The sequence below is a fragment of the Hypanus sabinus genome, unplaced genomic scaffold, assembly GCF_030144855.1.
Source record: "Hypanus sabinus isolate sHypSab1 unplaced genomic scaffold, sHypSab1.hap1 scaffold_496, whole genome shotgun sequence".
Lineage (NCBI taxonomy): Eukaryota > Metazoa > Chordata > Chondrichthyes > Myliobatiformes > Dasyatidae > Hypanus > Hypanus sabinus.
Genome location: NW_026781364.1, coordinates 258418 through 284753, shown reverse-complemented (window position 1 = coordinate 284753; position 26336 = coordinate 258418). Strand labels below are relative to the sequence as shown.

The following is a 26336-nucleotide window of genomic DNA, read 5'->3' as shown; positions in this document are numbered from 1 at the left end:
TCCCACCCTTTGCCTCCTGTCACTGAAACACCGCTTTGTCCATTATACTCTGGACATTAGAATTCATCACCTCTATTCATCCAGTTCGATGGCGTCTACATTTTACGCTGCAACTCAACCAATTTACTGCGATGTTGCCTCCTCAATAGCCTCTCCTCAGTACACATTCACTCTGTTTGTAAGCCAGTTGCGTCATCTTCAGCACTATTTTCAGCCAAAGCAGTTTATTCTGCATTGAAATGTATACAGCCCAGGAAAATATCTGCACTGATCTCTACCAGCTGATTACCAATTTTACGTGAGTTACTATCACCATCCGCCTCCACAACCTCAGCAATAACTGTTCTGGAACTCTGTCGCCTACTTCTCAGTGGCTATCAGAAACCTCTGTGTGGAGATTGTATAATCTGGTTCTATACTTGCTTGCACATGGCACTGGTAGCAATATTGGAGATCCTGCCCTTTAACCTAACACCCTGTGTCTTCTCCTCACTTATCCTACCCATGCCATTGGTAGCCAAATGGAACACGATCAGAGAAGCTCCCCTGCTGGGCCTCGGACCATCTGGACAATTACAATACCTACAGCAACCTGCGGTTTACTGACGACAGCTCAGAGTTCAGCACAGTCATTTCCTCATTTCTAATCAACAAGCTCCAAATCCCGGGCAGTGCATCTCCCTCTGCAACCGAATGTTTTACTTCCTCATCGGGAAACCACAGTCAGTGTAGATCGGCCAAAATATTTCCGATCAACAAACAGTGTTTAAGTAGCAAGCAGGCCACAGAGGGGTTCATACAGATTAGGAAAAACGGGCAAGCTAGTGTCTGATGGGATAACGTGTTTGCAGGTACATGATCATGCAATTTGGTATCAGAAACAAAGGTGTAGACTATTTTCTAAATGTAGAGAAGATTCAGCAGTCTACGGACAAAAGGGTTTGGGCATCCACGTGCAGGATTCCCTCAAAATTAAGTTACAGGAGCAGTAGTTGGTGAGGAAGGAAAATACAGGTCAGCATTCATTTCCAGATGAGGTGAAGAGAAATCAACGATCAAAAACCGACTTAAATACACACTGAAACCTGCTCTCCTTCGGTCTGTGGTAGAGCATTCCACAGATTCACGACTCGCTGGTTAAAGAAATAATTCCTCCCTACCCCTGTTCTGAGAGGGTGCTCCTCAATTCTGAGGCTGTGTAGTTTAGTTCTATACACCAACCCCAAAGGAAGAGACCTTCCCTATCCACCCTGTCTCTTCTTTCAGCATTGGTTAGGTTTCAATCAGACTTAGCCCACTCCCACTCCCGCTCTTCTGCATTCTTCTAAATTCCAGTGAGTGCAGTCCCCAAGCAGCTAAATGTTATTTAGAGTTTACCCCTTCATTTCCTTAATTACCCTTGATAACCTCCTCTGAACTCTCTTCAGTCAGAACCCATCCTTTATTTACAATATGCAATAGATAATAGACAATAGGTGCAGAAGTAGACCATTTGTCCCTTCGAGCCTGCACCGCCATTCTGAGATCATGGCTGATCATCTGCTATCAATACCAGGTTCCTGCCTTGTCCCTTCATCCTTTGATTCCCCTATCCATAAGATACCTATCTAGCTCCTACTTGAAAGCATACAGAGAATTGGCCTTCACGACCTTCCGAGGCAGTGCATTCCAGACCCCCACAACAGCCTGGGAGAAGAAGTTTTTCCTTAACTCTGTCCAAAATGACCTACCCCTTATTCTCAAACCATGCCCTCTGGTACTGGACTCTCCCAGCATCTGGAACATATTTCCTGCCTCGATCTTGTCCAATCCCATAATAATCATGTTTCAATCAGATCCCCTCTCAATCTCCTTAATTCCAGTGTGTACAAGCCCAGTCTCTCTAATCTCTCTGCGTAAGACAGTCCAGACATCCCAGGAATTAACCTCATGAATCTACGCTGCACTTCCTCTACAGCCAGGAGACCAAAAAACCTTAACCCTGGAGACCAAAACTGTACCCAATACTCCAGGTATGGTCTCACCAGGGCTCTGTACAAATGCAGAAGGATACCCTTGCTCTTGTACTCAATTCCCTTTGTAATCAAGGCCAACATTCCATTAGCCATATATTATCCGTAGATATATCTCATATCTGGGATATGGGGCCCAGAACCGTTGCGAATACTCGTTTCTGCCTGGTTAGAGCGTAAAGAAGGCTCAGCATTATTGCCCTGTTTTCCCGTTTCATTCCCTTTCACATAAATGGTAACATTCACTTGCCTTCTTTACAACAGACCCAAACTGCAAATAAACTGTTTGGGAACCTTACACGAGGACTCCTAACTCACTCTGCTCCTCTGATATTTGAAACTTCCTCCCAACTGATAATTGTCCGCCCTGTTGTGCCTTTTTCCAAAATTCATTTTCATACGTTTCGCAACATTACATTCGCTCTGCCATTTTGCCCATTCTTCCAATTTATCTCTAACCTGCTGTAATCGCATTGCTTCCTCAGCTCGACCTACCCCTTCACCGACCTTTTCATCATCCTCACACTTGGCCATGAATTTATCAATTCAATCTCCCAAATCGTTGACAAACATGGTAAAATTAACTGTCGCAATTCAGACCACGGAGGATCCCCAATAGACACCAACGGCCAATCAGAAAAGCAGCCTTTTATTACCACGCTCTTCCTTCTGCCTGTCAGCCATTCCGCGATCCATGCCAGAATCTCTCCTGTAACGCCATAGGATTTTCCCTTGTTCAGTTGCCTAAAGTGTGGCGCCTTGTCAAATGCCCTCTGAAAAACCACGAGAGTGACAACAACTGCCTGTCCTGCGTCCACTCGTTTTGTTACTCCCTCTGAGAACTCTAACAACTTGTCCGGCAAGATTCGCACTCACAGACACTCACAGTGACATCCACTGTCTCTCCTGTGTCCACTCGGTTTGTTACTCCCTCTGAGAACTCTAACAGGCTTGTCCGGCAGGATTCACACTCACAGACACTCACAGTGACATCCACTGTCTCTCCTGTGTCCACTCGGCTTGTTACTCCCTCTGAGAACTCTAACAGGCTTGTCCGGGAAGATCCGCACTCACAGTCGCCATGCTGACGTTCACTTATTTTCTGATTCCTCTTAAAGGACCACAACCTTCTCCTGAGGAACAGAGACTGATTCTTCCGCAGCCAGTTGAGGCTGTTTTTTTTTAAAACTACTTCATCATCCGACTTCACACTCACTATTGCTCACTATTGCTAACTTACATTAAAGTCCGTTGACTTTAATGTAGTCCTTATTATCTCTCGTCAGCCGCGGATGCCATATGAGAACTTCTCTATCTCTGGGGTATATCTATCCTGCGCCTTGTGAACTGTTCCTCGAAACTCTACCCAACTCTGCTATGCCGTGGTCGCCCCCAGTAACCTCCTCCAATCCCCCTGGGCAAGCTCCTCTCTCATGCGTCAGTCATTCCCTTCATTCCATTGTGCGAGAAAAATAAAAAGTTTAAAAGTAATAAGTAAGAGTGGAGTGAAGTGAAGCGAAGAAAATTCAAGTGTATCGAGAGAAAGATAACATGATTTTAAAAGCACAATGAGCGTTAAGTCACTTTGTCTGAATGCCCGTATTTTTCCAAATAAGGTCGGTGAACGTGTGGCACAAAGCAGTACAAAAGGGAATGATATAGTGGCCATTATAGAGACGTGGTTGCAGGGTGGAGAGGATTGGGAATTCAATATCCAAGGATATCAGGCAATATTGAAAGATAAGCAGGAATGTCAAGGAGTTGGATTGGCGTTCGTAATTAAGGACGAGATTAGACCGACACTGAGAGACAATATACGGTAAGACCCAAAGAGCAGAATGCCGAATCCATCTGGTTACACATAGCTCATTCATTCAAACACGGAGAAGGTGCCATGTTCCCGACTGAACATCCAGCTTTCCCCGGAGTGTGGTTCGCTGTCACTTTCCCTTGAAGGTTCAGACTGCTAATTATTGCCCGTCAGCGATCTTCCCCTCCACCGAGAACATGTTCAAGAAGAAATGCCTCGGGAAGACCACTTTCATCACCGAGGAAATGCCGGTGAAATTCCCCGGACTCCCGCCGGGAATTACCCTGTGTTCATCGAAACCATCGGGGAAGGGTACAGGCGTCTTAAAACTCAACCATTTACGAGCAGTTGCTTCCCCTCCGCCATCAGATTGCGAACGCTCCCTGAACACTTAAACACTCCATCGGTATTCAACTGTATGCAGTATTTATTAATTTTCCAAACTTATGTTAATTTTACAACTTTTCACCGTGCTGAGCTCACGTTGAAGTTGTACAAGGCGTCACTGAGGCCGCGTTTGGAGGGCGGTGTTCAGTTCCGGTCGCCCTCATGGAGGAAAGATGTCACTGAGCTGGAAAGAGTGTCTGAGGGAGAATTCCGAGGATCTTGCCGGGACTCGAGCGTCTGAGATATGGAGAGAAGACAAGAAGGATGTGTCTATATTCGTTGGAGCGTGGGTATGAAGCCAGGAGGGGCACAGATAGGGTGAATGTGCACAGTCTTTTTTCCCCTTGGTTGAGAGTGTGTATAGAGAACGGAGAGAGGAGAGGCAGAGACTGGGGTTCGATCGGGAGAGGAGGGGTGGAAAGGGAGTGAGTTAGAGAGATGAAGGGTAAAAAGAGAAAAAACAGTAGAAAGGGGGAGATGTAGAAATGGTTTGAGAGTGGGGCAGATTGAATGGCGAGAAGTGAGGTGCAGTCAGTTGATTGAACTCGGCCCCACGGGCTGTTGACAGAAACCTTGGATCTCTTCAGGAATATCCGTGTCTAAATGTGCCGACTTCTCGCAGATGAATCTGTGTTTCCATTTGCAATTATAACTCCCGTACGAGCCGCAGTTACTGCAGCTGGTCGACCCATAGGATATCTTGTACAGAAGATCAGAGGCCACATTTCTATCAAAGAGGGTTAGACAATTTCAATAGAGAAAAAACAGTCCCAGTAGACAACCGGAGACGTCGCCAAACTAATAGCTCTGATCTGCGCTCTCCCCACAGCCCCCTGTCAGCCTCGGAACTAATCCCATGATACCGCGCTCTCCCCACAGCCCCCGGTCAGCCTTGGAACTAATCCCATGATACCGCACTCTCCCCACAGCCCCCTGTCAGCCTCGGAACTAATCCCATGATACCGCGCTCTCCCCACTGCCCACAGTCAGCCTCGGAACTAATCCCATGATACCGCACTCTCCCCACAGCCCCCTGTCAGCCTCGGAACTAATTCCATGATACCGCGCTCTCCCCACAGCCCACAGTCAGCCTCGGAACTAATCCCATGATACCGCGCTCTCCTCACAGCTCCAGGTCCATGGCCGAACGAATCTCATTATACCGCGCTCTGCTAAAATCCCGAATAATCTCCCAAATTAATCCCACTTCCTCACCCTCTCGGGACAACACTCTGTCAGTCAACAAACTAATCCCGCGGCTCCACTCTCAAAACAACACCGAGCCTTTGTCCAAACTGATCTCACTGACTCCCTCTCTCCCCATAGATCTGAGTCAGAACTCAAACTAATCCCACTGCCCGACTCTATCCACACGACCTCGTTTCATTCTCCAAACTAACCCACTGTCCCAATCCAACACCACAGACCGGCAACAGTCCAAACCTCACCTGTTTGCGCATTTTCCGATCCAGTATGATACAGATTGATAGACAGCATTAGAAACAAAATTCTGTGAAATTAAATCATTTCAGATAATGTTTAGAAACAGACTCTGTCATTGCATATCCATGTGAAAGGACGGAGCAGAGAGGGAAACACCCATTGACTGAGCTCGGGAGTATGGAGGGAGATTCACTCTGTGTTTAACCCCGGGAGTGTGTGATGGGATGGTGTGGAGGGGATACACTCTGCGTCTGACCCCGGGAGTGTGTGATAGGACGGGGTGGAGTCAGCGTCACTCTGTGTCTGAACCCGGGAGTGTGTGATGGGACGGTGTGGAGGGAGATTAACTCTGTGTCTGATCCCGGGAGTGTGTGATGGGACGGTGTGGAGGGAGACTCAGTCTGTGTCTGACCCCGGGAGTGTGTGATGGGACGGTGTGGAGGGAGATTCACTCTCTGTCTGACCCCGGGAGTGTGTGATTGGACGTTGTGGAGGGAGATTCACTCTCTGTCTGACCCCGGGAGTGTGTGATGGGACGGTGTGGAGGTAGATTCACTCTGTGTCTGACCCCGGGAGTGTGTGATGGGACGGTCTGGAGGGACATTCACTCTGTGTCTGACCCCGGGAGTGTGTGATGGGACGGTCCGGAGGGAGATTCACTCTGTGTCCGACCCCGGGAGTGTGTGATGGGACGGTGAGGAGGGAGATTCACTCTGTGTCTGACCCCGGGAGTGTGTGATGGGACGGTGTGGAGGGAAATTCACTCTGTGTCTGACCCCGGGATTGTGTGATGGGACGGTGTGGAGGGAGATTCACTCTGTGTCTGCCACCGGGAGTATGTGATGGGACGGGGTGGACGGAGATTCACTCTGTGTCTGACCCCGGGAGTGTGCGACGGGACATTGTGGAATGATCTTCCCAGGAGTGTGGGCGGGGGGGGGGTGTCGGTGGCCGGAGTAGGATTGTGTGGGGGGAGAATCACTGTTTGTCTCATCCCGGGATCTCCTGATTACTGATATCTCTTCTCAGGGCAAGACATACCTTTTCCTTGTTTGAATTTATTTCGAGGAGCCCTGAATCAAGTTCTGAACAATGTTGCCTCGCTCCATCATAAGTATTTGCGATCTTGGATATGAAATAACACCGGTCTTCATTTTTGATCCAGATTTGCGGACACGTTTGCTCTGCAACTAAGAATAAAGAAACCAGATATCTCCCTCCATAATTCCCGTCGCATCAACTGGGATCAGTAAAAAGTTAGCCTCCCTCCACACCGTCCCATCACACACCCGTGTTCAGTCACAGGGTGAAGCTCCCACGACACCGTCCCATCACACACTCCCGTGTTCAGTCACAGAGTGAAGCTCCCACGACACCGTCCCATCACACACTCCCGTGTTCAGACACAGAGTGATTATTCCTCTACACGGTCCCATCAAACACTCCCGGGGTCAGACACAGAGTGATTATTCCTCTATACGGTACCATCAAACACTCCCGGAGTCAGACACAGAGTGATTATTCCTCTACACGGTCCCATCAAACACTCCCGGGGTCAGACACAGAGTGATTATTCCTCTATACGGTACCATCAAACACTCCCGGGGTCAGACACAGAATGATTATTCCTCTACACGGTCCCATCAAACAATCCCGGGGTCAGACACAGAGTGATTATTCCTCTACACGGTCCCATCAAACACTCCCGGGGTCAGACACAGAGTGATTATTCCTCTACACCTTCCCATCAAACTCTCCCGGGGTCAGACACAGAGTGAATCTCCCTCCTCACAGTCCCATCACACACTCCCGGGGTCAAACTCAGAGTGGATCTCCCTCCACACCGTCTCATCTCTCACTCCCTCCGCACCGTCCCATCTCTCACTCCCTCCGCACCGTCCCATCTCTCACTCCCTCCGCACCGTCCCATCACACACCAACGGGGTCAGACACAGAGTGAATCTCCCTCTACACCGTCCCATCAAAAACTGCCGAGCTCAGACACAATGCGACGCTCCCTCCACACCGTCCCATCACACAACCCCGTGGTCAGACACACAGTGAATCTCCCTCCACACCGTCCATCACACACTGACGGGACCAGGCATAAAGTGAACCTCCCTCCACACCGTCCTATCAGACATACCCTCGGTCAGACACAGAGTGAATCTCCCTCCACACGGACCCATCACACACTCCCGGGGTCAGACACAGAATGAATCTCCCTCCACATCGCCCCATCACACAAACCTTGGGTCAGACACAGAAACAGGCTCCCTTCACACTGTCCATCACACTCTTTACGGGATCAGGCATAGAGTGAACCTCCCTCCACACCGTCCTATCAGACATACCCTGGGTCAGACACAGAGTGAATATCCCGCCACACCGTTTCATCACACACCCCCGGGGTCGATGTGAATCTCCCTCCACATCGTTCTATCACATTCTTGTTTGGATCAGACGCGGAGCGAAGCTCACTCCGCCCAGTCACGCCACTCATTCTAGCAGTCAAACATAGAGCAAAACCCGCTTCTTCCGAGCTATCACAGAATGTCAATCGCAGAGAGAAGGTCCTGATGCATCATCTCTTCACACAGTCAGGGTCAGACTCAAAGTGATGTAATACAGTACCGACCAGCCGAATCTCACAATCCCGGCATCAGACACTAGGCGTCGCTGTTTGCACAACGTCCCCTCACACTTTACAGGGTCAGATACAGAACGATGCTCCCATGGATTCTCCACCTTCCAGTAATTCCCTCCCCTTCCGTACTAGCATCCCAGTTTCACTCTTCCTCCTCCTCCAGCACCCTGTCACCTCCACCATGCTTCCACCTCCTACAACTACCCATGGAGCGTTCCTCTTACCTTCGTTAGAACCACAGACCACAACAGCACCATGCAGGCCCTTCAGCCCTCCATGCTGTGCCGTCCCATATAATTCTTAAAAACATGTACTAAACCCACACTACCCAATAACACTCCATTATTCTTTCAAATATGTGCCTGTCCAAAAGACTTTTAAATGCCCCTAATGTTTTAGCCTCCACCACCATCGCTGGCAAGTCATTCCAGCCGCTCACAAACCCTCTGACTAAAAAGTCATAACCCTGTGGTTTCCAATAAACTTCCCTCCCTTATTGTTTACATATGCCCTCTGTTGTTTGCTATTGGTGCCCTGCAAAACAGGTACTGTCTATCCTTCCTATCTATGCCTCTCATAATTCTGAACACCTCTATCAAGTCCCGTCTCATTCTTCTACGCTCCAAACAGAAAATTCCCAGCTCTGTTAACCTTGCTTCATACGACTTGATCTCCACATCAGGCAACATCCATAGGGGAGGCTTCTTTACCTTTCCTGCCTATCCACTAGCTGCTACCCATAACCCACAGCTTCATTTTTCACTTCACTGGCTTTTCATCTAGCACCTACCATCCTTAACCTTCCCACCCTTCCCCCACGTTCTCTATAGTGCCCCTGCCCTACTCCTCAGTCCTGAGGAAGGGTCACGATCATAAAACATTGACTGTTCCTTTCCACGGAAGCTGCCCGACCAGCTAAGTTCATCAAGCATGCTGTTTGTGTTGCCTTGACCGCATCATGTGCAGAGTACTTTGTGTTTAAGTTCCCTCCATACCATTCTATAACACACTCCCGGGCTCAGACACTAGATGTCGATCATTCCACACGGCCGAATCACATATTCCAGGGTCAAACACAGAGTGAAAATCTCTCCGCACTGTCCCATCACACACTCCCGTGGTCAGACACAGAGTGAATCTCCCTCCACACTCTCCCATCACACACTATCGGGGTCAGACACAGAGTGAATCTCCCTCCACAAAGTCCTATCACTCACTCCCTGGTTCAGACACAGAGGAATTCTCCCTCCACACCGTGCCATCACACACTCCCGGGGTCAGTCACAGAGTGAAACACCCTCTACACCGTCCCATCTCACACACAGCCGGCGTCGCTGTGAAACTCCCTCCACATCGCTCTGTCACATTCTTTTGAGATCAGACAGTGAAGCTCACTCCGCACAGTCACGTCACTCATTCAGGTATTCAAACAGAGAGCAAGACCCGCTTCTTCCGAGCTATCACAGAGATGTCAAACGCAGAGAGAAGGTCCAGATGCATCATCTCTTCACACAGTCAGGGTCAGACGCAAAGTAATGTAATACAGTACCCGACCTGCCGCATTACACAGTCCCGGCATCAGACAGTAGGTGTCGCTGTTTTGCACACCGTCGCTTCTCACTTTCCAGTGTCAGACACAGGACGAAGCTCCCTTGAACTTTCCAGCTTCCAGTAATTCCCTCCCCCTACCTGCCCACATCCCAGTTTTAATCACTGGAATTTAGAAGATAAGGGGGGATCTTATTCAAACATATAAAATTCGAAAGGAATTGGACAGGCTAAATGCTGGAAGGTTGTGTCCGACGTAGGGGAAGTCCGGAACAAGGGGTCACAGTTCTAGTCTAAAGGGGAAGCCTTTTAGGAAAAGGAAACACTTATATGAGGAAAAACGATATGAGAAAAAACTTCTTCAGACAGAGAGTGGTGAATCAGGAAACAGTTGAGGCCGGTTCATTGGCTATATTTATGAGGAAGTTAGATATGACCCTTTTGGCTAAAGGGATCAGTGGGTATGGAGAGAAAGCATGTTCAGGGATCTGAGTTGGATGATCAGCCATGATCATACTGAATGGCGGTGCAGGCTCGAAGGGCCGAATAGCCTACTTCACCTATTTTCTGTGTTTCTTTGTTCCCTCCTCCTCCAGCTCCCTATCAGTTCCCTCATGGTACCGCTTCCATCGACTATCTATCGTGCTTTTCTATTACATTCCTTAGAACCATTGAACACCACAGCACAATGCAGGCACCTCAGCCCTCCATGTTGTGCCAACCAATGTAATCTTTGCAAAATGTACTAAACCCACACTACCCTATAACCTTCCATTCTTCTTTCATACATGTGCTTGTCAAAGAGGCTCTAAAATACCCTGAATTTTTTTAGCCTATTGGCGGTCTGGGAAACAGGTACAGACTCTCCAGCCTATCTATGCCTCTCTTAATCTTGTAGAGCTCTATCAAGTCCCCTCTCAGTCTTCTACGCTCCAAAGAAAAAATTCCCAGCTCTGCTAACCTTGCTTCATATGACTTGATCTCCAAACCCGGCAACATCCATAGGGGAGGTTTCGTTACCTTCCCTGCTACCCATAACTCTCATCTTGATCTTCCCTCTTACCGGTTTCTCATCCAGCACCTACCATACTTATCCTTCCCACCTTTCTCCCATGTTCTCTATAGTGTCCCTGCTCCCACCCCTCAGTCCTGACGAAGGGTCGCAGCCATAAAACGTTGACTGTTCCTTTCCACGGAATCCTCCCGACCTGCTGAGTGCATCAATCGTGATGTGCGTGTTGCTTTGCCCGCAGCATGTGCAGAATATTTTGTGTTTAAGCTCCCTCCACTTCGTCCTATAACACACTCCCGGGCTCGGAAACCAGATGTCGGTCATTGCACATGGTCCCATCACATTCTCCAGGATCAAACAGAGTGAAATTCCCTCCACACTGTCCCGTCGCACTCTCCTTGGTTCAGACACACAGTCAATCTCCCCCCACACCATCCCATCACACACTCCCGGGGTCAGACGCAGAGTGAATATCCCTCCACGCCGTCCCATCACAAACTCCCGGGGTCATACGCAGAGTGAATATCCCTCCGTACCGTCCCATCACACACTCCCGGGGTCAGACACAGAGTGAATCTCCCTCCGCACCGTCCCATCTCACCCACCAGACGTCAGACACACAGTGAATCTCCCTCCACGCCGTCCCATCACACACTCCCGGGGTCAGTCACAGAGTGAATCTCCCTCCGCACCGTCCCATCACACACACCAGGGGTCAGACACACAGTGAATCTCCCCCCACACCGACCCATCACACACTCCCGGGGTCAGACGCAGAGTGAATATCCCTCCGTACCGTCCCATCACAGACTCCCGGGGTCAGACACAGAGTGAATCTCCCTCCGCACCGTCCCATCACACACACCAGGGGTCAGACACAGAGTGAATCTCCCCACACACCGTCCCATCAAACACACCAGAGGTCAGACACAGAGTGAATCTCCCTGCACGCCGTCCCATCACAAACTCCCGGGGTCAGACGCAGAGTGAATCTCCCTCCGCACCGTCCCATCACACACACCAGGGGTCAGACACAGAGTGAATCTCCCTCCACACCGTCCCATCACACTCTCCCGGGGCCAGACACAGAGTGAATCTCCCTCCACACCATCCCATCACACACTCCCGGGGTCAGTGACAGAGTGAGCCTCCCTCCACACCGTCCCATCACACACTCCCGGGGTCAGACACACAGTGAATCTCCCTCCACACCATCCCATCACACACTCCCGGGGTCAGACGCAGAGTGAATATCCCTCCGTACCGTCCCATCACAGACTCCCGGGGTCAGACACAGAGTGAATCTCCCTCCGCACCGTCCCATCACACACACCAGGGGTTAGACACACAGTGAATCTCCCTCCACGCCGTCCCATCCCAAACTCCCGGGGTCAGACGCAGAGTGAATATCCCTCCGTACCGTCCCATCACACACTCCCGGGGTCAGACACAGAGTGAATCTCCCTCCGCACCGTCTCATCACACACACCAGGGGTCAGACACAGAGTGAATCTCCCTCCACACAGTCCCATCACAAACTCCCGCGGTCAGGCATAGAGTGAAACTCCCTGCACACCGTCCCATCACACACTCCCGGGGTCAGACATAGAGTGAAACTCCCTGCACACCGTCTCATCACACACTCCCGGGGTCAGGCATAAAGTGAAACTCCCTGCACACCGTCCCATCACACACTCCCGGGGTCAGACATAGAGTGAAACTCCCTGCACACCGTCCCATCACCCACACCCGGGGTCGATGTGAAACACCCTCCACAACGTCCTGTCACATTCCTTTGGGATCAGACGTGGAGCGAAGCTCACACCGTCAGTGACGTCACTCATTCTAGCAGTCAAACATAGAGCAAAACCCGCTTCTCCCGAGCTATCACAGAGACGTCAATCGCAGAGAGAAGGTCCTGATGCATCATCTCTTCACACAATCAGGGTCAGACTCAAAGTAATGTAATACAGTTCCCGTCCTGCCGAATCACGCATTCCCGGCATCAGACAGTAGGTGTCGCTGGTTGCACACCGTCCCTACACACTTTCCAGGGTCAGACACAGATGGAAGCTGCCTTGAATTCTCCAACTTCCAGTAATTCCCTCCAGCGCCCTTCCTCTTCGCACTTTCACACTTCCTCCTCCTCCAGCTCACTCTCACCTCCCTCATGGTTTTTCCTTCTTCTACTACACATAATGCTTCTCCCTTACATTCCTTCGAACAATAGAAAAGAAGTGCACAATGCAGGCACTTCAGCCCTCCGTGTTTTACCGACCCATATAATCCTTTAAAAAAATTACTAAACCCACACTACTCCATTACCCTCCATTTTTCTTTCAACCCCGTGCCTGTCCAAGAGGCTCGTAAATGTCCCTAAAGTTTTAGCCTCCACCACCATCCTTGGCAAGTCATTCCAGGCGCTCACAACCGTCTGTGTAAAAACCTTACCCCTGATATCTCCCCTAAACTTCCCTACCTGACGTTTTACATATGCCGCCTGCTGTTTGCTATTGGTGCCCTGCAAAACAGGTACTGACTATCCACCCTATCAATGCCTCTCATAATCTTGTAGACCATATCGTCCCCTCTCATTCTTCTACGTTCCAAATAGAAAAGTCCCAGCTCTGCTAACCTTGATTCATACGACTTGATCTTCACATCAGGCAACATCCATAGGGGACGCTTCTTTACCTTTCCTGCCTATCCCCTCGCTGCTTCCCATTACACTCATCTTGATCTCAACCCTCACTTGTTTTTCACCAAGCACCGACCATCGTTAACCTTCCCAAACTTCCCCCATGTTCTCTATAGAGTTCCTGGCCAACCCCTCAGTCCTGGCGAAGAGTCACGGCCATAACACGTTGACTGTTCCTTTCCACGGAAGCTGCCCGACCTGTTAAATTCATCAATCGTGCTGTGTGTGTTGCTTTGACAGCAACATCTGCAGAGTACTTTGTGTTTAAGCTTCTTACACACCGCCCCATCACACACTCCCGGGCTCAGATACTAGATGTATCTGCCTCCACACCGTCCCGTCACAAACTCCCGGGGTCAGACAGAGAGTGAATCTCCCTCCACACCATCCCATCACACACTCCCGGGCTCAGATACTAGATGTATCTGCCTCCACACCGTCCCGTCACAAACTCACGAGATCAGACACAGAGTGAATCTCACTCCACACTATCCCATCACACACTCCCGGGCTCAGATACTAGATGTATCTGCCTCCACACCGTCCCGTCACAAACTCACGAGATCAGACACAGAGTGAATCTCCCTCCACACCATCCCATCACACACTCCCGGGCTCAGATACTAGATGTATCTGCCTCCACACCGTCCCGTCACAAACTCACGAGATCAGACACAGAGTGAATCTCCCTCCACACTATCCCATCACACACTCCCGGGGTCAGGCGCAGAGTGATTGTTCCTCTACACGGTCCCATCAAACACTCCCGGGGTCAGACACACAGCGAAACTCCCTCCACACCGTTCCATAACGCACTCTCCGGGTCAGAGACAGAGTGAATCTTCCTCCACACCGTCCGATCACACACTCCCGGGGTCAGACACAGAGTGAAACTCCCTCCACACCGTTCCTTCACACACTCCCGGTGTCAGACACAGAGTGAATCTCCCTCCACACTGTCCCATCGCATACTCCCGGGGTAAGTGATGCAGTGAAACTCTCCACATCTTCCATTCTCACCCCCTGTTATATGGAGCAGTTGAAACGGAGGATGTCGTCTCACCTGTTCTCCTGATAAGGTATTGGCAAATCTCAGCTTTGTTTTCGGTGATGTTTCTGTACTTCATTTCGAGCTGATTGAACTGATAACGGAGATCGTTGTGCGTTCGATTCAGCTCCGAGAGATCCGAGTTGAGGACGGAAATGTTGTTTTCGAGGATAGTCAGGTTGTTGTTCATGGCGGAAAGACTATTCAGACAGGTTCTCTGAGAGAGATCCAGGAGGGAGTTCTCGGATGTCCTGGATTCAAGGGTTGAGTTCAACTCATGGACATGCTGTTGACATTGGCGCTTGGTCCTGTTCATCTCCTGATGTTGTTCCCAAAGTCTCCGGTAGTTTCGGTCGGCGGTGATCAGAGACTGTCGAGTCTGCGATACTGAGAGGGATAGTAAAGTGTGTGTCAGTGACACGGTATAAGGTGTGTCGGTGTCAGATGAGGGGAGTGTCTGTGTCACAGTGAGAGGTCTCGCTGTGACGAGGTCTGAGGAGTGTCGATCTCACTGTGTGGGGAGTGTCGGTGTCGCACTGAGGTGCGTGTCTATGTCACAGTGAGGGATGTGTGACTGTTATAGTGAGGGGGCTGTCGGTGTCACAATGAGAGATGTGTCGGTGTCACACTGAGCAATGTGTCTGTGTCACAGTGAGGTGTGTGACGACGTCACAGTGATATGTCTGTTTGTGTCACAGTGATTGACCTCTCTGTGACACAATATGGGGAATGATGGTGTCACAGAGAGGAGCCTGTCGATGTCACGATGTGGGGTGTGTTGCTTGCACGCAGAAGGTTGCATCATTGTAACGGAGAAGTTTGTGCCGGTGTCACAGTGAGGAGAGTGTTGGTGTCACGGTGGGCGGAGTGGTGGTGTCACTGTGAGGGGGGTGTCAATGTTGCGGTGTGGGGAGTGTAAGTGTCACGGTGAGAGGGAGTGTCGGTGTAAGGGAGTCACAGTTCGCAGTCTCGGTGTCACTGTTCTCCGTCTCGGTGTCACGTTCAGGGGAGTAGCGGTGTCACATTAAAGGGAGAGTCGGTGTCACGGTGTGGAGAGTGTCCGGATCACTGTGCTCGGAGTGTCATAGTGAGAGGGAGTGTCCATGTCACAGTGAGGGGGACTGTCCATGACATGGTAAGGGGCGTGACGATGTTCCGAAGTGGGGTCTGAAAGGTGTCACGGTGAGAGGGAGTGTCCGGATCACTATGCTGGGAGTGTCATAGTGAGAGGGAGTGCCCATGTAACAGTGAGGGGGACTGTCCATGACATGGTAAGGGGCGTGACGGTGTCCCGAAGTGGGGTCTGAAAGGTGTCACGGTGAGAGGGAGTGTCCGGATCACTGTGCTGGAAGTATCATAGTGAGAGGGAGTGTCCATGTAACAGTGAGGGGGACTGTCCATGACATGGTAAGGGGCGTGACGGTGTCCCGAAGTGGGGTCTGAAAGGTGTCACGGTTGAGGGACGTGACAGTGTCAGCGTTACAATGTGAGGTAAAAGTCACGGTTAGGGGTGTGTTGGTGTATTGGTGTGGACTGGACGGTGGCACGGTGTTGGGAGTGTCAGGAATGCTGGTGTCATGGATAGGGGAGTGTCGATGTCACAGAGAAGGGTGTGCAGATCTCACGGTGAAGGCTGTGGCAGTGTAGCGGTGAGAGATTTGTCGGTGTCACGGCAAGTGTACTGTCGGGCACGGTGTGAGGGTACTGTCATAATAATGGTAAGGGTCTTCTCTATGCTATGTTGAGGGTAACGTCTGTGTCACGGCGAGGGTCTTGCCGCTGTCACAGTGAGGAACGTGTCGGTGTCAGAGTGAGCTTTTTACGCTAACATTCCATTCGACTCTGCTTGTTTGCGGTATGACTACATCCGGAGCCCGTTCCACTCACCATAGATCGAAAACCCGGCCACTATCGCAACGAGGCCGATCGTAACGAGGCAGAGTACGGAGATCTTACGGCCGTATCCATTTCCGATGTTCTGCTTCGGCTCCTGTTTCTGCGCACCTGTAGAGAGCCCATTCAGCGTGTGTGTGAAATCAGCTTTATCCCCCTCTGGGACTCCCTTCCACTCACCATCCGCGGCCTATCCCTCCTCCACGATCACACATCCCTCTCACAATCCCATCTACTTTCAGCCGTCATCGTCGAGAGTCCAAATTCCTTGACTTGACAAAGGCTGACAGGTGGCTGACGGATTCCAGAGATCAGTCAGATCTCCCCTGAGCCTCCTCGGCTCCAGAGGAAGCGATCCAGGTGTCCGACCTCTCGTTGTAACACGTGCCACCGAATCCCGTCAGAGTCCTGTTAAACCTCTCCCGAAGCTCCCCAACGCCCTGACATCCTTCCGATAATGGGGTGACCAGAACTGTATACAATAAGCCTGATTCAGCCTAATCAGTGATTTTTGTTTTTATGAAGTTGCATTATAGCAGCCGAAATTTTAAACTCTGTGCCCCAACTGATATAACCGATAATGGCAAGAGTGATATAAGCCTTCTTCGCCACCCTATCAGAATGGATGAACCAATGCAAAGGACGAGAGGATCCCGCTGCTAAACAACACACTTGAAAGGTTTGGATTTAATAGTGTGTTATCTCTGAATATTTGACCTACCAAGGTGCGACATTTTAAGTTTGTCCGGGACAAACAGCATTTAACATTTCTCCATCACAAATCAGAAACTGATCCATGTCCTCCGGAATTCTTTACAGGTCCTCTAAGCGATCCACAAGACCCATCAGCCTATCATCTAGAAACAGAACAAACCACCCACCCACCTATACTTTCATTCAGATCGTTTATATACATCACAGACAGGGGAGATCCCACCCACGTCCATAGTTACAGGTCACCTCATTGGAGGAGAACAAGGTTACTCGATCTCAGAATGCAGAATAAAGTATCAACGTTACTGAGAAATTGCAGTGCAGGCAGTCTATAAGGTTGAAGAGCCACGAAGAGGAGGATTTGAGGTCAAGAGTACATCTTATCGCATTAGGTGTCCGTTCAGTAGTCTGATTACTGTCGTGTACAAACTGTCCTTGAGCCTCCGGATACATGATTTCCCATTTTCACTCCGATGGGAGGGTGCAGAGGAGAGACTGTTTGGGGTGGGTGGAACCATTTATTTGATGATGCTGACTGTATTCCCGAGGCAGCAGGAAGTGCAGTCAGAGTTCATGGAGGGTGGGCTGGTTTCGGAGCTGGGTTTAGCTCTTTCCACAACGCTCTGCAGTTTCTTGCGGTCATGGGCGGAGCAGTGATTATATTTTTAGTGAGGAACCAGGACGTTTCATGAGAACAGTGTAGTAGACATGGTGAACAGGGAAGACAATATTTTGTTTTTCACTTTGTAGACGACTCTGCAGAATTTTGTGGGTCTCAGTGTCATAAGGTTGGGTGGGCGTTGATGCAGGACACAGACACTAAAGTACTAAGAACAAGACGGGACAGAACTAACGGACGGGACAGGTCGCAGACTAGGCTAGGAAAGCAGGACCAGGACGAGGGACTGTGGGCAAGGAGCCTTGGCGTGGACTCCGAGCCCGTGACTGCACAAGGACCGAGTCTTGACTTGGGTTCGGACCCCAAACCAGGCGTAGACGTGACGAGGCCTGGGTTCTTGGAGCTTGAGATTGGGATTCGTGGAGTTCGGGGCTTGAGATTGGGATTCTTGTTTCTCGAGGCTTGAGGCTGGGGTTCTTGGAGCTCGAGGCTTGAGGCTGGGGTTCTTGGAGCTCGAGGCGTGAGGCTGGGATTCTTGTTTCTCGAGGCTTGAGGCTGGAGTTCTTGGAGCTCGAGGCTTGAGGCTGGGGTTCTTGGAGCTCGAGGCTTGAGGCTGGGGTTCTTGGAGCTCGAGGCTTGAGATTGGGATTCTTGTTTCTCGAGGCTTGAGGCTGGGGTTCTTGGAGATCGAGCATTGGGCTTGGGTTCTTGGGGAGCTTGGCCCTTGAATAACTCGGAGGCTGGAGCTTGGAGGCAGACTAGGAACTGTACCTCAACACAGAGCCGGGACTTATCCTTCGACAAGTCGGGACTCCTCTTTAACAAGACACTAACATGGACAGTACGTAGACATGGAGCCGGGACTTATCATTCGACAAGCCGGGACGCAACTGTCACTCCACACAAAGGTTGGGCAGGACCATCCATCTGGTAATGGCAGAACGGACTGAATTACCGGACGGAGGCAAAGACAATACAAGACAGATTTCCCCGCAAGGCAACAGCAGAACGGCCTGATTTGCCCCACGGAGGCGAGGACAAGACAAAACAGATCATCCCGCAGGGCAACGGCAGAACTGCCTAAATTACCCCACGGGCCGAGGACAGGAAGAGACCGAAGAACGACAGACAGTTCCACCTCTGCATCGGGGATGCTCCGAATCGTAGTTACGGCCAGCAACCTTGGCTGGCTCCGGAAGCAACCGGAACTGTACCGAGCTCGGAGTGGCTGACGGCCACCCAGCTGGCCCGGGAGGCGGCCGAATCCGTCCCACAATGACAGCCCCGACCACTGACAGCAAGGCTCCAAGAAGCGATGGTTCTCCACCCCAGCCTAAAGATGGTCGGTGTCGGTGCTAGCTTTCCGCCGGACATTTGATCCCAGGGAAGCTTGACAAGATGACCAACCCCCAACCACACTCAATCCCAGGGCCACTTATATTCCCAGCTACAGGATGAGGATCAGGTGCTATGATTAAGTTCAACCGAAACAAGGGACAGTCGGAGGACCCGAGTCCGGAGTCTGCAGACCGCACCTTGAACTGGAATGCGGACCTCGGACCGGACCGTGACCTGGAATGCGGACCTCGGACCGGACCGTGAACTGGAATGCGGACCTCGGACCGGACCGTGACCTGGAATGCGGACCTCGGACCGGACCTTGAACTGGAATGCGGACCTCGGACCGGACCGTGACCTGGAATGCGGACCTCGGACCGGACCGTGAACTGGAATGTGGACATCGGACCGAACCGTGAACTGGAATGTGGACCTATGACCGGACCGTGAACTGGAATGTGGACCTCGGGCCGGATCGTGAACTGGAATGCTGACATCGGACCGGACCGTGAACTGGAATGCGGACTTGGGAACGGACCGTGAACTGGAATGTGGACCTCGGACCGGACCTTGAACTGGAATGTGGACCTCGGACCGGACCGTGAAATGGAATGCGGTCATCGGACCGGACCGTGAACTGGAATGCGGACCTTGGACCGGTCCGTGAACTGGAATGTTGACATCGGACCGGACCGTGAACTGGAATGTGGACCTTGGACCGGACCGTGAACTGGAATGTTGACATCGGACCGGACCGTGAACTGGAATGTGGACCTCGGACCGGACCTTGAACTGGAATGTGGACCTCGGACCGGACCGTGAACTGGAATGCGGTCATCGGACCGGACCGTGAACTGGAATGCGGACCTTGGACCGGACCGTGAACTGGAATGTTGACATCGGACCGGACCGTGAACTGGAATGCGGACCTCGGACCGGACCGTGAACTGGAATGCGGATCTCGGACCGGACCGTGAACAGGAATGCGGACCTCGGACCGGACCGTGAACTGGAATGTGGACATCGGACCGGACCGTGAACTGGAATGTGGACCTATGACCGGACCGTGAACTGGAATGTGGACCTCGGGCCGGACCGTGAACTGGAATGCTGACATCGGACCGGACCGTGAACTGGAATGCGGACTTCGGAACGGACCGTGAACTGGAATGTGGACCTCGGACCGGACCTTGAACTGGAATGTGGACCTCGGACCGGACCGTGAACTGGAATGCGGTCATCGGACCGGACCGTGAACTGGAATGCGGACCTCGGGCCGGACCGTGAACTGGAATGCTGACATCGGACCGGACCGTGAACTGGAATGCGGACTTCGGACCGGACCGTGAACTGGAATGCGGACCTCGGACCGGACCGTGAACTGGAATGCGGATCTCGGACCGGACCGTGAACAGGAATGCGGACCTCGGACCGGACCGTGATCTGGAATGTGGACATCGGACCGGACCGTGAACTGGAATGTGGACCTATGACCGGACCGTGAACTGGAATGTGGATCTCGGGCCGGACCGTGAACTGGAATGCTGACATCGGACCGGACCGTGAACTGGAATGCGGACTTCGGAACGGACCGTGAACTGGAATGTGGACCTCGGACCGGACCTTGAACTGGAATGTGGACCTCGGACCGGACCGTGAACTGGAATGCGGTCATCGGACCGGACCGTGAACTGGAATGCGGACCTTGGACCGGACCGTGAACTGGAATGTTGACATCGGACCGGACCATGAACTGGAATGCGGACCTTGGACCGGACCATGAACTGGAATGCTGACCTCGGACCGGACCGTGAACTGGAATGCGGACCTCGGACCGGACCGTGAACTGGAATGTGGAGTTCGGACCGGACCGTGAACTGGAATGCGGACCTCGGACCGGACCGTGAACTGGAATGCCGACATCGGACCGGACCTTGAACTGGAATGTGGACCTCGGACCGGACCGTGAACTGGAATGCGGATTTCGGACCACGACACCCAGGGGAATTTGACTCGCTGATACGTACAAATTGGTCGCTGTAACGGACTCTTGACAAGTCCCTTATCAAGATCCCAGATGGTAGAACACTCTGGGTGATGGAAAACAGGAATGTACAGAGAGACCGAGAAGGAATGGAGTGGTGAGAATGGGCGAGAGAGGGAAAGATAGGGAGAGTAGAGGAGAGAAGGGGGAAGGAGATGGCAGGTGGCGAGAAACTCAGGGAGAATTGTTGGGCGGATTTGACGGTGGGGGACAGAACAGAAATTGATAGTAGATGTACCATACGGTGGCTTGAACAAGGTTATTAACAAGAGCTCCGATGGTAGACTGGTCTGGAGATGGGATGGAAACCAAGGAGATCTGTCTGGCCAATTTGATTGCGGAGGACTGATCAGGTCGAGGTGCTGGATGTAATGTACACAGATTTTAAAATGGCCCAAAACGGCATACCGCTCTGGGAGACAGTGTGCGACGCAGGGAGGAATGGCTGATTAGGTCTACAATTGGCTCGGCGATAGGGAACAAGCTTAAGCGTTGCAGTTCATTTCTCAGACCGGAAGCCCGTCAATAGCGATATCAACCGGATGGTTTGTCAATACAGCAGGTTACACAATACGCGGTAGGTGAGCTTGCAGATGACATTAACACTGACGGCGTTTTAGGCAGTGGAGACATTTATCTATTACAGTGGGATCACGATTAGCCGGAGAAGTCGGCCGAGCAGGAGCACATACATTTTATTTTGAGCTATTTCATTTCATGCAGACAAACAACAGGGTGGGACTTCCACGGTCAACGAGAGAAAACTTGGGAGATGTTAAAGAACGGAGGGCTACAAATACATGGTTACGTTAAACTGAAGTCGGCGGTAGGCAGGACCGTGTAGAGTGTTGTAGAACAGAGGGTCCCAGAGGCAAAGGGACATTGTTCCCTACAATTGGAGTCACGGCTAGTCAGGGACGCTGGGAAATGTTGTAGAACAGAGGGACCCAGGGGTACAGGGACATGAATCTCTGAAAGTCGAGTCACAGGTCGATAGGGACGCAGGAGAGTGTTGTAGAACAGAGGGACCCAAGGTTACAGGGACACGGTTCTCTGAAAGTGGAGTCACAGGTAAACAGGGACGCTGGAGAGTGTTGTAGAACAGAGGGATCCAAGGTTACAGGGACACTGTTCTCTGAAAGAGGATTCACAGGGAGACAGGGCGGTGAAGAAAGCTTCTGTCGCTCCGCCCTTCATCCGTCAGGACAAGGATACAGGGGATGGGAGGTCACTTTGGAAATGTGCAGACTTCAGGGAATCCACACTTGGGGTAGAGTGTTTCGTTTCCCTGTCCTCCTTTGGATAGATGCCACTGAACTGGAGACAGAATAGAGGAGATTTACGAACATTCATAGACTCCAGTGACTGAGTTATGGAAATAATTCAGGCAGTTTATGATTAAATGCCACGGAGCGCAGAGGTGACCTAACAGGGTTGTATAAAACCACTCGGGGCACGGACAAGATGAACGCAGAGTCATTTTTCTCTTAGCTTGGAGAATCGAGGACCAAAACGCTCCGGGATATGGTGATAGCTGTAGGTGATGTAACTGGGGAGAAGAGTGACAACATTTTTTTTTTATCCAGAGAGTGGTCCGTCTTTGGGAAGAGCTGCCAGAGGAAGTGGTCGATGCAAATGCATTAGAACTTGAACACTTTTGCTTAAAGCACGTGACCCCTTTAGAGTGATGTCATTATTGTGAACTCTGACCTGACTGTGCAGCCACTGACAATTCGGCGGGTCCCGAGGCAATGGGAGGATCTTCATGAGCATCGATGTGAAGTTCATCTTTGGGTGGTTTCAGCACTGAGTAGGTGGAGTTCAGACCGTCTGAGAGAGAATGAGAGAGAGAAAGAGAAATAGAAGGAGGACAGTCCGGTCGGGAACGTACGTTGTCTATCGGCGGCGGTTGTTTCCAAAAGGAGCTCTGAGAGTGTTAGTCCATTTTGCGTGGCCTGTCAGTGGCTCTAACCGGAGCACCAGTTGTGAGTTGGGTGGTAGGGAAGGTTCCGGCACAAAAAGGAGACACTGCCGAGCGGAGCGTTAATCAAAGGAGTGATCTGAGACAGAGTAGTCGGGCCTTGGCTGGAGCTACTTGGGGACCGGGTTAAGGAACTGGAGATGCAGCCCGATGACCTTCAGCTGGTCTTGGAAATTGAGGAGGTGATAGGCAGGAGCAATATGCAAGTAGTTACACCAGGGCTTGGGAGCCAGATAAGTAGGCAACAGTCCCGAGAGGGAAGAGCAGGAGGCAGACATTAGGAAGTACCCTAGTGGCTGTCCCTCTAAACAATAAGTACTCCTGTTTGAGTACTGTTAGGGAGGGAGTGGTTGGTGACGGCATTCCTATGGGATACAACTATGGCCGCTTCTCTGGCATAGGGTCTGGTCCTGTGGCTCAGAAGGGTAGGGAAGCGAAGAGGACGACAGCAGTAATAGGGGACTCTATAGTTAGAGGGTCAGGCAGGCGACTCTGTGGACGCTGAGTCCAGTGATATAGTGAGTTGGATGATAAATGCCTGGCTGAGGGACTGGAGCAGGGTTCAATGTGTCCCCGTTTTGGACAGGCGTGACCTGCACAAAAAGGGCGGGTTACACTTGAATGCGAGGGGTACCAGTAGTCGAGCGAGGAGGATTGCAAAGCCTATAGAAGCAATTTTAAACTAGAATTGCTGGGTGGTTGGAACCGAAGTGAAGAGACGGTCAAATGAACTCTCACCCACTGCAGACGCAGTACTGCTCTGCACATACTTCTGCACTCCAGGCAACGCGAAGCGCAGAATCAAATATGGCTGTGTTGATTGTACGCTCTGGTATCAATTGTTTGGCGACAATAAAGTAATATTATACAGAGACTGTTGGGAGACAGTGTGAGAGGGAGGATAGTCAGGTGACAGAGAACAGAAATCCTGATTTGAGTTTATTTGGAGAAGGAAGTCTGAGAATCGGAACCGGAGAGCTGCAGGAGTCATTCTGAATTTTCTTCCCATCGGGGTTAAGAGAGGCGAGACTGCGCAGGCGTGTGACGTCGTGCAGTGAAGCGTGGAAGATTTAAAAAGGAACACGGCCTTATCCAGCGGGCAGCGTCGCTTTGCGGGCAACGGAGTGATCGGGGAGCAGAGTGAAGGCTTAAGGGCTTTCGCTCAAGGGGCTTAGACGGAATCAGGCAAGGCAAGGCAGGTCTGGTTTTCAGTTTTTCCTGTTATAAGAGAAAAGGGGGAATTATGAGTGAGGGGGCAGCTTGTTGTTCACGGTTTCAGATGTTGAAGCTAATGGAGTCTCCTAGCCTCCAGGACGTCCATATCTGCGCCAGGAGCGCCGAGCTGCAGCTCCCAAGGGACCGGGTTAGGGAACTGGAGCTGCGGCTCGATGACCTTGGTCTGGTCAGGGAGAGTGAGGAGATGTTAGAGATTAGTTACAACCAGGTGGTCACACCAGGGCCACGGGAGGCAAACAAGTTGATCACGGTCAGGAGAGGGAAGGGGAAGAGTCAAGTACTGGAGTGTACCCCAGTGGCTGTACCCCTTGACAATAAGTACTCCTGTTTGAGTACTGTTGGTGGGGGGGGGGGGAAGACAGCCTGCCTGGGGGAGGCAACAGTGGCCGTGCCTCCGGCACAGAGTCCGGCCCCGTAACCCAGAAGGATAGGGGAAGGAAGGTGGTAGTAATAGGGGACTCGATAGTTAGGGCGTCTGATAGGCGATGGTGTGGACGCTGTCGGGAGACCCGGATGGTAGTTTGTCTCCCTGGTGCCAGGGTCCGGGATGTTTCTGATAGCGTCCAAATTTCCTGAAGTGGGATTGTGAAGAGCCAGTGATCGCGGTACGTATCGTCACCAATGGCATAGGTAGGAAAAGGGAAGAGGTTCTGAAAGCATAACATAGGGAGTTGGGAAGGCAGTTAAGAAGAAGGACCGCAAAGGTAGTAATCTCGGGATTGCTGCCAGTGCCATGCCACAGTGAGCGCAGGAATGGAACGAGATAGAGGATAAATACGTGGCTGAGGCTTTGGAGCAAGGGGCAGGGATACAAGTTTCTATATCACTGGGATCTCTTTTGGGGCAGGTGTAACCTGTACAATAAGGACGGGTTGCTCTTGAAACCGAAGGGGGCAAATATCCTGGCGGGGAGATTTACTAAGGGTACTGGAGAGTCTTTAAAATAGAACGGTTGAGGGTGGGAATCAAATTGAAGAGACCAGAGAGAGGATAGTAGTTCACAAATCGAGAAAGCTAGTAGACAGTGTGTGAGGGAGGATAGGGAGGTGTTAGATAAGGGGTGCGCTAGTCCGAAGATGTAGGGGAGAAGGAAGAAAAAGAAGATAGTAAAGTTGTTTGCACCATTACGGATACACAGAGAGTAAGAAGTGCAGAATTTCTTAAATGTATTTATTTTAATGCTAGGAGCATTTTAAGAAAAGTGAGTGAGCTTAGAGTATGGATTGATACATGGAAATATGATGTTGTAGTTATTACTGAAACATGGTTGCATGGCGGGTGTGATTGGCAACTAAATATACCTGGATTTCGTTGCTTCAGGTGTGATAGAATCGGAGGGGCAAGAGGGGGAGGTATTTAATTGCTTGTCAGAGAAAATATTTCCGCGGTGTTTAGACAGGATAGATTAGAAGGCTATGTGAGTGGAATTGAGGAACGGGAAAGGTATAGTAGCACTTCCCGAGGTATATTATTGACCACCTGATGGGGAGAATTAGAGGAGCAAATCTGTCAGGCGATAACAGATATTTGTAGTAAGAACAAGGTTGTGATTGTGGGAGAATATAATTCTCCACACTTAGGCAGGGAAGTCCATTTATGTAAAAGGGATGGATGGTTTGGAATTTATAAAATGTGTGCAGGATAGTTTTTGCAGCAATACATGGAAGTACCAACTCGAGAAGGAGCAATGTTGTATCTCTTTTTTTAGGTATTGGGAGAGGTCAGATGCCGGAGTTATGTGTTCGGGAGCACTTCCGGACCACTGATCCCGATGCCATTAGTTTCTATATAATTTTGCAAAAGAAAAGGTCTGGATCAAGAGTGATATTTTTGTTTGGAAAAAGGCCTGCTTTGAAGAGATGTGAAAGGATTTAGTAGGAGTGGGCTGGGACAATTTGATTTATGG

At 50.9% G+C, this 26336-nt stretch overlaps 2 protein-coding genes across 2 annotated transcripts in view; both read right to left on the bottom strand.

Moving 5' to 3' along the window:
• Positions 1–4237: 4237 nt before the first annotated feature.
• On the bottom strand, positions 4238–14852 carry LOC132389190 (C-type lectin domain family 7 member A-like). Its single transcript, XM_059961646.1, has 4 exons — positions 14621–14852; positions 6694–6842; positions 5658–5719; positions 4238–4936 (listed from the first exon to the last, which is right to left on the bottom strand). The coding sequence occupies exons 1-4, from the start codon at positions 14793–14795 to the stop codon at positions 4741–4743; spliced, it is 582 nt and encodes a 193-aa protein (XP_059817629.1). The 5' UTR covers positions 14796–14852; the 3' UTR covers positions 4238–4740.
• Positions 14810–26336, bottom strand: part of LOC132389192 (uncharacterized) — a 24793-nt gene continuing 13266 nt past the window's right edge. The window contains exons 5-8 of the mRNA XM_059961648.1: positions 22924–23043; positions 16493–16609; positions 14893–14992; positions 14810–14822 (exon numbers count right to left, since the gene is read on the bottom strand). Coding sequence (XP_059817631.1) covers positions 14810–14822; positions 14893–14992; positions 16493–16609; positions 22924–23043 — 350 coding nt within the window. The remainder of the gene's footprint in view (positions 14823–14892; positions 14993–16492; positions 16610–22923; positions 23044–26336) is intronic.

Excerpts from the sequence above, each read along its gene's own strand:
- LOC132389190 (XM_059961646.1), bottom strand. The coding sequence starts at position 14,795 with ATGAACAACAACCTGACTATCCTCGAAAACAACATTTCCGTCCTCAAC. Across the intron at positions 5,720-6,693 it reads TAAATTCAAACAAGGAAAAG|AATTTTGTTTCTAATGCTGT; the intron begins GTATGTCTTGCC and ends TTAATTTCACAG. Across the intron at positions 4,937-5,657 it reads ATCGGAAAATGCGCAAACAG|AAATGTGGCCTCTGATCTTC; the intron begins GTGAGGTTTGGA and ends CCTCTTTGATAG.